The 9,902-nt window shown below is 34.6% G+C and overlaps 2 protein-coding genes across 2 annotated transcripts; one reads left to right on the forward strand and one right to left on the reverse strand.

Annotated features, from left to right (window-relative positions):
• Positions 1-1,250: 1,250 nt before the first annotated feature.
• Positions 1,251-3,652, reverse strand: LOC119642719 (60S ribosomal protein L5). Its single transcript, XM_038041986.1, has 4 exons — positions 3,544-3,652; positions 3,095-3,358; positions 2,586-3,023; positions 1,251-1,573 (listed from the first exon to the last, which is right to left on the reverse strand). The coding sequence occupies exons 1-4, from the start codon at positions 3,544-3,546 to the stop codon at positions 1,385-1,387; spliced, it is 894 nt and encodes a 297-aa protein (XP_037897914.1). The 5' UTR covers positions 3,547-3,652; the 3' UTR covers positions 1,251-1,384.
• Positions 3,653-4,806: 1,154 nt separating this feature from the next.
• On the forward strand, positions 4,807-8,128 carry LOC119642718 (protein-associating with the carboxyl-terminal domain of ezrin). The gene is made up of 3 exons (XM_038041985.1): positions 4,807-5,183; positions 5,242-5,427; positions 5,487-8,128. Exons 1-3 carry the CDS (start codon positions 4,980-4,982, stop codon positions 7,386-7,388), a joined length of 2,292 nt encoding a protein of 763 aa, XP_037897913.1. The 5' UTR covers positions 4,807-4,979; the 3' UTR covers positions 7,389-8,128.
• The last annotated feature ends 1,774 nt before the right edge of the window (positions 8,129-9,902 follow it).

The raw sequence follows: 9,902 nt of genomic DNA on the forward strand, positions 1-9,902 counted from the left end.
TTGTAACCACCATTTGCATCATTGGGATTTCGGATTGTAACAAATATGAAGTTTTTAATAAACTCATTTAGTGTACTAAGCAAATGAATGTATCAAACCATTTGCATTCGGTTAAAAAATTGGCAATTAATTTATTTAATGAAAATGGAATTTAACCATTAAAAGTTAAAAGTTATTATTCTATTAATTAATAAGGTTGATAAAAAATATGATCCTCTTAGCCATAATAAAATTTGTTTATGATGATTTGCTTTTTATCTCCTCCACCTCTTTCCTGGGCGTAGCCTCGTCTACCTCCTCCACCTCTTTGCCGACGCCTACGCCCTCCGCGTCGCCCTCGGTGGCGGTGATAGGGGCCGCGCCTCGAAGAATTAACAAAGAAGTAACAAATCTAACTCGACGTTATAATCGGTTCGCAAGCTTACAACAAAACTTTCAGCTCCCATTATGATTTGTTTTTTGTACTTGTACAGCTACGAAGTGATGGAGCGGTGCCTATGAAATCAATTTCAAAGTTTTTGTGCATTAAGACTGCAACAGTTTTTCCTTTTTGGAAGTAAATTTCATACATCTCATTTATGCATTATGATAGGACATTTCGAGTAAAATCGCTTATTAAAATATTTAATAAGCTCCCATATGAATTTCTTGAAAGAGGTCATCCTTTACCATAGAATAAAGTACAATATATTGGAATATTACCATCGCTGCCGCGAAATTTTTCGAAGTTGTTTACAAATACAATTTCCTTACGGCATTTCGCCTATTAAATTTTTTTTTTTTATTTGTGCGTAAAGCAGCACAATATGCTTATGCATTGAGCTACAAATTTGAAACAAGAAGTCTTTGTGAAGATTCAAAAATAAGACGTCTCACAAAGTATCCCATACTTCAATACTGTTCTAAAAAAATAGTTGAATTCTCGATGATTCTATATTTTAACTTTATTCTTTCATTTTGAGCTCTGCTTCATCTTTTGTCTTATACACTTTATCGAACTAAGGGAGAATATGCTACTAAAATTGAGATAAGCAGTTGACGGCACATATCAAAATTCTCGCTTATTCATGCAAAAGGAAAAATTTTTTATGTGTCCTGAAATTAGATTGCCTGCAACTGAGAAATTATAAGGTGATATTAGATACATTAGAAGTTGAACGAAAATTGAATACACCATCTTCGCAGCACACGTGCACTATTGATTCAACCAAGGATAAAAAAATCAGATAAATTAAAGAAACTTTTATTTTAGTTTTGTAAATAAACACATCTTACATTGACCTTTACTTTTTTTGATTGTTATTATAAAAGAAAGCACAATTTCCGTTTCTTACTTTACTGTAATGAGCCGACCTTTCCAGCCTGGCATTAAAAAAGGAAAGAATTAAACGTCAGTTTCAGATTTAATTTTAGCCAAGAAAGCAGTCTTATGTTCGGCCAGTTTAGCTTTGCGCTGCTCATTTGTGAGTTTCTTAGCATTCCACCGTTTCTTAGTGACGCCGGTTTTCTGTACCTTTTTATGAGTAGGATCGGCACGTATAGCTTGGTGGGCTTTTTTATAGATTTCTTCAAGCTGTAACGTATAGGTAAAAATATTTCGAAAATGATAACCAAAAAGAGAAATATAAATAGAAAAGGTTATTGACGATATCTTTTTAACACTATTGCTATCAAAATCGGAGGAAATTAATATAATAATAACAGATTTAACGTTAAAAATAACTTAAAATTTTTTTTTAAATTTAAAAAACGTCATTTAGGAAAGTTGCTTTCGTCTTCAGGTGAAAATCCTACTCCTTTTGGTTGATAGCTCTTTTTAGGTCGAAAGGTTTTTTTGAACGTCACGATGATTAATTAATAATCAAGGAAATCAAGGGATCAAGAAAACAATTACGTCTTCTAGTACTAGTACGAGTATGTTTTAATAGCTTTATTCCAAAACTCACGCAAAAATTTTATAAGTATATAAGCCTAACAAATAACATGTAAGATATAGTTATATATATAGCGTGGGTAGTTCACAGTGCGAAATACACACCTTCATCAGCAATAACTAATTTGCGAAAAACCACTATAGTGGGACAAATATTTTAGATTTAATCTAAATTTTCAGATATAAAATTACAATCAGATTGGTTGTGCTGATATTGCAGATAAACATTTGAGGTTGCATTTGCAATGATATTATTATATAGACACGGCTTTGTACGCCTTAGCGCATTTAATAGTAAGCAAATGCTACAATGCTTTCATTATTTCACATTATTATTGGGCACTCGGCTCAAGACAACAGAAAGAAAGAAGAAACTTGATAAACGCGTAATTCGAATATAAGTTTTGTAAGGCTTAGTGGTCACCTTGGAAAGTTACTGCCAGCTTCGCTTCACAGAATCTTCTAAAATTTAGTGTTAGATTTTTGTGAAATCATATCAGGAAATTAAGCTTATTGTATATAGTAAAATTTCGAACTTAGATTTCCAATAAATTGATGTAGTCCACCTTTGGCACAGCCAGTCTATGATACTAAGACGTAGCAGTAATTTTAGAAATGGACGTCTTTTTATATAAAAACAAGCAATACCTACATCATCAGCACGTATTCCCAACTTAATGTAACGACTAAATTGTCGTTTGAAGCCTTCCTCATCTTCTTCTTCTAGCGTACGCATATAATCGGCTACATGTTGACCAAAAATATGAGCACGATGGACGTCAGGATTGAAGCTTTTGTTTTCAGATGAGTAACCAGGGAAACGCTTAAGCGAATGTGGTATATTCAAACCACCATCAACGGCACCTTTCATGGCCCCGAATACTCTAGCGCCTGTAGTAGTGCGAGCTAATCCAACGTCCAAATAACAACGGAAAGCACCAGGACCGTCAGCAACTGGTTCAACATTATATTCATCCCCAGTAATTTCTGGGCAGCCGTCGTACAGAGAATCTAAACCTAATTTGTTCAAGATTCGACGTGCAACCAACAAACCCGTACAATAAGCAGCAGCATAATTAGTCAGACCCACCTAGAAATCATGGTTAACAGGTCATTTATATTATAAATAAAAAGAAAAGGCAACTTCTATCGAAACACCACCTTTATACCGTAATTGGGCAACTCATGTGAATATGCTGCACATATAATTCGATCACCCTCAATGCGCGAATAAGCAATTTGGACAGTGATGTCCTTATTAGACAAGCGTACAATCAATCGGTACTTAGGCGTATTATATTTGTTCTTGTCTTGGAATATTAAACGTTTACGTGCATAATAGTCGGTTTTACCCTCACGACGCCTACGGAACTTGACTTGATAACGTTTGTAGTACTGTTTATTCTTGACTACTTTAACGAAACCCTAAAGAAAAGGAAAACAATTTTCTTTAAAACATTCAATTTTCAGATAAGAATAAGAACCAAAAAATTATTTCAGGCATAAATTTTCTTCAACATCCTCATATTAGAAGGATTGAATACTATACAAATGTATAAGAAATTGTTCACTAATTATGTTTACAATCCTATTTTATTTTATTTATTTACCATTTTCACTTATTTTGTATAAAAACTATACACCAACGTTAAAAATACGCGATGTTCTTCACACGTAGTGAAAGAAAGAAAAGAAAGATGTCGTGTTGTTTTTTTTGCCAATTTTTAAAAGAAAAGGCGTTGCCAAATTTAAAATATGCGCAGAAAATTAAGAAAAACATTTATTTATGAACGTTGCGAGGGAAAAGAAAACTACGTGATTTTAATATAATTAGTTCAATTTTTAGTAAACGGGAAATAATGAACTTCTGTGTTCGATGTCTTGCGAATAAACAGAACTGAAACTTCAATGAAAAATTTCTGCTTTAAAAACTTAAAGGTTTTATCACAAGAGCTAAAGGACTTGTCATAATATATTTGGAATGTGCAAAAATTTAAATAAATGTCTTCGTTTTAGCCATAAAATGTATAACATTTTCATACATTCTTTAAATAACTATTTCTAGGGGAAAATATTTACTAACTTTCGAAAAGCTCTTTGCAACTAAATTAGAATAAAATATAGACGCAATATTTGACAATATTCGTAGTAAATTAACAGAAACCATTCAAAAGATTAGGTGGTAAGAAAAGAATAACACTCTGAATAACCCTGTTGAGTGTTTTTAATAATAAGAATTTTATAAACGTAAGAAAAGTAAACGTCAGGTAAAAGGTCTTTGCGGAATTTTAGTCAATTTACAATCAAAAAAAGTTTTCTACTAAGATTTGTTTTTTATATTAAAAGCAAAATACGGGCACTTCCTAACCACCCTTTTCAACAGCTAAATGATGAATTTAAAAAGATTGCGCGTGTTAAATCCAATCGCCTTTTCTGTAAAGCAAATCCCGCATTTCAATTTAAACCCTTATCAGAGGCTTTCTTTAATTCCAATCAAATCAAAATTCTTTATAGATTCATGAGTGGTCACGCTTAAAATAAGCTATATTTAAAAATGATTCATTTGTAAAGTTTGTAATATTATCGAGTCTGCTGAGTATCTAATTTTTAGATGTCACGGGCTTGATGATATTGGAAGTTCTTTTGGTTTGTTCAAGTTCTATGATGATCTCCTCGAACGCTTCGCAGCAATTTACATCATCCCGGAAACTAGCTTGCTTTATAAGAAAAGCGAATTTGTCTTTTTAATGAATGATAATTTTTTTTGTTTTCAATCATTTTCTTTCAGTCGAAGTTTGCAACACTTTTTTTACATCACTTTCAACAACTCACCAGTCTACAATTACAATTAACATATCGGCTTTAGCTACTTTGGCCGCATTTTTTTTTTATTCCGTTTTATATATATTTCTTTGCTAATTATTACTACTGTTTATTACCTGGACATATAAGCCAATAATTTTAACTCAACATATAAAAAAAAATCAATAAATAAATACAAATGCTTTATAAAAAAAACTTGTGAAATCAACGTTCGCAAAAAGCTATGGGTAATGAAGGCAGTAAATTAAAAGATCTGAAAATCGACAAAAATGCTGTCAAAGTTAATAATTTTTGGGCCATGTTTAATGCGGTGGCTTCTTCTTCTACGAATGAGGAGGGAAAACAGTACCTGTCAATATTCCAAGGCGAACCTGTAGTAACAGGAGAACTCTGGGCCGTCCAAGGGCCTTTGGAAAGAGCAATTAAGGTTTTTCGTGAAACAAGCTTAACCATTCATACTTCTAAAATATATTTCAACTTTATAGAATTTAATGATCTATCGTCATCCTTATATATTGAAATACGTTACAACTTGGGAACAAGGTGGTCTAAAATATTTGGGTACCGAACGAGTGCGGCCTCTACAACCAGTTTTATCCCAGCAAAGTGATATACAAATTTGTTTGGGTTTAAGGACAATTTTATGTAGTTTAGTATTTCTAATAGAAAAGGTATTGAGGTATTGGAAAAAGAATTGTTGAAGTTCCTAATAATTATAGTTTTTTTTTAGGCTTTTGCGCGTCATATAAACGTTTGTACACAGTCAATATATGTTACCGACAATGGCAGCTGGCGTTTGGCAGGATTTGAATATGTGTGGAAATATAAGGAGGTGACTAAAACCCTTTTGGATCTGGCTTCAGCGCATCGGTACAAAAAAGCTATTGATCCCGGAGAAAGCTATGAACAAAGTTTCGAAGCCATTGAACAGTACTCTTTTGCTACTTTATGCGAAGAAGTTCTTAACAAATGTGCAGAAAAGAAAACTCCTAACATACCTACACAATACGTGCAAGAGTTCCGTGAATATTGCTGCACACATCTCAAACATAAGAATCCGCAAATGCGCCCTAAATTGTCGGCCGTGCTGCTTCACCCTTACTTCAACCACGAATTTGTTCTCATCCACGCTTTTTTGTTCGAATTACCTTTGAAAAACAATCATGAGAAGCAGAATTTTTTTACGAGTCTCATTGATCGTTTGCGTTACTTTGATGAAGAATTGGTGGGCGTTCAATTTGCCGGGGATTTACTCTCGCGCATGGTGCTGCTAGATCCGACGGCCCAACTTTGTGTGACACCTTACGTTCTACGTACCAAGGATGATTTTAGTTCCGCTTTATTTTCAGCGACCACTTATAGTGCATATCTCATGCTTCACATTTTGAAAATGTTCCGTTTGCGTGATGCACAAATACGTCTTATTTTGTTGGAATATTTTATGGAATTTGTTCGTTTACTTACACGGGATGAAATAGAGGAAAACATATTACCACATCTTATAGCCGGCATGCACGATAAGAACGATGTACTGGTGGAGAAAACATTGCGTTGTCTAGCCGATTTGGTACCGATATTAGGAGCGACAATTGTTTTGGGTGGACAACGGACTCGTTTATTTGCAGACGGCCGACCCCAAGCAGCAATATCTGACGCCGCCGTGCTCTGGGTGGAACCTAGATCTATTACTCCTATACTTGGAGAGAATGGCGAATGTCCCGTGGTATCAGGAAGTCCATTGCCAGATAATTTAACGAGTAAAAGTGCTAGTTTTTCTTCTCTATCCCAACCCGTAGTTTCTGAGTTATATGAACACAATATGCCGCCTCGTTTAAGTCCAGATGGAGGCGAAGATATAAAGTGCTCAGGGCCTATGGATGTTAACACGCCAATGACGTCTGCATCCACAGAATTACCATTAAAAAATGCTATTTATGAATCGGAAAAACAGGTGACAAAACTTCAAGATGAAGTTGGTACTAAAAATAATTCAGTTACTGAAGAAAAAAGAGAAACTGAAGACGAACTATGGTCTGATTGGAATGACGATGAATTAGAAAAAAAACCAAATATAAATGAACTATTTTCTTCAAAAAATCTTGCCAACCAAAGTACGCATATAGCTGAAGTTATTAGTGTTGACGATGTAAGTGGCAAAGGGGTCAGTCCAACCAAAACTAGTTGTTCTTATGGTATACTCCCGTCACAATCACTTGTGGATCCTTATCGCACTGCACTCGCGCAATCGACTCCATCTTCTTCGTATTTTTCGTTAAAACCTTTACCTTTGCTACAAATAAATGACGATTTGAGCACTCTCGACATACAAATACAGAAATCGTCTGAAGTCGCAGCAAATTCTGAGAAGCATGAATTCGATTTTTTTAAAGATATGGAACCGGTCATAGAAGCAGCACATAGTGTCCCGATAACAACAAGCCCAACGTGGCTAGATACAACCGGAGTTGTGGTGATAGATTCGAAACGATTTGCAGCTACCCTTACAAGCAACGAAGAAGATAACAGTGGTTGGTGTGTTGACGAAGAAGTTGATGATTTAAACATAGACAACATAGAAATATCCCAGACAGCTAGGCAAACGCCTAGCGCAGAAGTGCTTAGTCAACCTTAGTTGTTTATTTTTTTGGGATGCCGTCTTAATCTAAATTTATATGCAATTTTATGTACATCTACTTTGAAATTGTTTTCTTATTTCTTTTAGTTATTTTTTTTCCTCACTAATTTTCCTTATAACCATAGTTGACAAACGATTACTGTTATTAACTTTGATTTATGCGAAACAAAGGATTAATACGAAATTGGTTAGAAAATTAGTTCTATTTTATTATGATAATTAATATAGAATAGAACTTATTAGAGCAAATATATATTTTTAGTTTTTCTGTAACGCTAATTGATAATTTGGGCACTTTGGTTCTGCTGGGAGATTGTGAGATTTCGGTTAAATACGTAAATACGCGACGTACAATTTGATAATGAGATAATTGTGTCAGTATTTGAAACTAATATTCGTATGATTGATGGATTGCCGTCCGCACATTTCAGTATCTATAAAAAAACGTTGATGCAATGCTTTGGCATCGGGGGGAATTTGTAGAAATGGCACGTGATTTAGGATACCGGTTGCTTCCAGCTTTTTTGCAGCATTTTTGCTTCCTTATCAAGAACTAGTCCGTCCGCTTAAAAGTCCACCCGCAACCCGCAATCAGCAAGTCCGATCTGTCCACGCATGTCGTTCTGTGAACAATACACGAGTAGCCTCCTCCAACATCAAATGCATAAAATCATAAAAACACGCACTAAAGAGAAAAATCATAAAATATGCCTATACCTTGTAAAGAGAAAATATCATAAAAAAAAACACACACCAAATATGCCTATACCGTACAAAGAGAAAATGTATAGACACATATTGCACAGGCCTACGCTAGTTAATCCATAAGAATACACACTCCAGCACCAAACGAAGGGTAAAGAGAATGAAGAAAACATGTATGGAACGGCGCCAAGGCATAGAATATGTAAAATATATAATACAGGCACGAGCAAATAGGTATAAGATCGGTAGAATGAATAAAACTTGTATGAAATGGCTCGTAGGCATAGAACGTGTAAAATCATACAACACAAACCCTAGACGAACTTAGGCACAAAACCATATGTAACATTTACACAACCGCCAAGCGCAGAACATATATGAATAAGATCAAATAAAACTTGTCAGACACAACTCAAAGCCATAGAACTTGTGAGACATATAACTCAAACCCATGTCAAACATAGGTATAAAACCATATGGAATAAGTACAACATATACAAGAAGAAATCTGTATGCCTTAAAATTGTATAAGCAAACTGTAGAAACGCGTACATATTACGCATTACGGTATAAATCCCGTTAGGTTGTTTAAGTATATAGAAACCCTTGTACTTCGCAATACACAATCACACACTCGCTTATGCAAACGCACATACCAAAGAATCACATATAGCATTTTATAGTACCGTTAGGCCACAGTAACATACAGAAATCTGTATGCCGTAAAATTGTATAAGAAACTGTAGAAACGCTTACATATTACGCATTACTGCATAAACCCCGTTAGGATATATAATGAGGTAGAAACCCTTATGCTTTACAATGAATATACGATCAGACAAAAGGTATAAACGTTAGAGTCACACATAGCAATAAACACCAATACTCGTACGCGCAAAGAGCACAACCACACACACAATATTACACAAAATGTACAAAGACACGATCACACATGTAGAAACACACAAAAAACAAGCATATGCAAACACAGTGGCATAGAAAGGCACAAGCACTCACGTACCTAACGGTGATTGAATCATGCGATTTGGTACCTGGGTGCCTGTTGCGTCGAAATTTGAACAAACATAATAATAAGGTAGATGTAAGTGATATTAAGTTATGTATAAGCAGGATCATGCAAGTCGTAACTAAGGTTGCGACTGCAGCCAACCTAAGCTAAGTATACTCATAAGCATATGTAAACACACAGAACATGTTGGCAACAGGACAAGCGAGCGAGACTGCGGCTATAAAGGCTAACGATTCTTCCTGTTAAACTAGAACATAAAAACTGTTTAAGCCAAAACCAGACTACACAAAATATTGTCAACGATCTTGCACTTAAAGCTTTTTCTATCCAATTCTCGTTTTAAACGTAATCATCACTAGATTTTCAATTTGCAAACCCTTAAATATATCTACCGAAGCATAAGCATCAATGTTTATAATTGGCTAGGAGAATCGTTAGCATCATTGCGACATTGAGCTAACCGCACCCGAACGCGCAACGGCGTAACTCTATTATTTTAAGAACTAACGTGACTATTAGCTATGTCAATATATTATTATTACAAATATTATAATTTTAGACTAATGAAATAAATTCTTAGACTAAAGAAAAAAGACATTGAGCACTAGTAACGCAGGCTATCGGCTCTAATTTATATAAATGAACATTAGATATTAAGCCTAGTAGTTGTAATAAAGCAATATATTGAAGTGATATTCTTTTCTGAAGGTGATTTTAGAATGTCCAAAGGATTAATCGTTCCAAATGCAATAATTCTAGCCAAGGAAAAGTTGAGG

Source organism: Glossina fuscipes, unplaced genomic scaffold, assembly GCF_014805625.2.
Source record: "Glossina fuscipes isolate IAEA_lab_2018 unplaced genomic scaffold, Yale_Gfus_2 244, whole genome shotgun sequence".
Taxonomy (NCBI): Eukaryota; Metazoa; Arthropoda; class Insecta; order Diptera; family Glossinidae; genus Glossina; species Glossina fuscipes.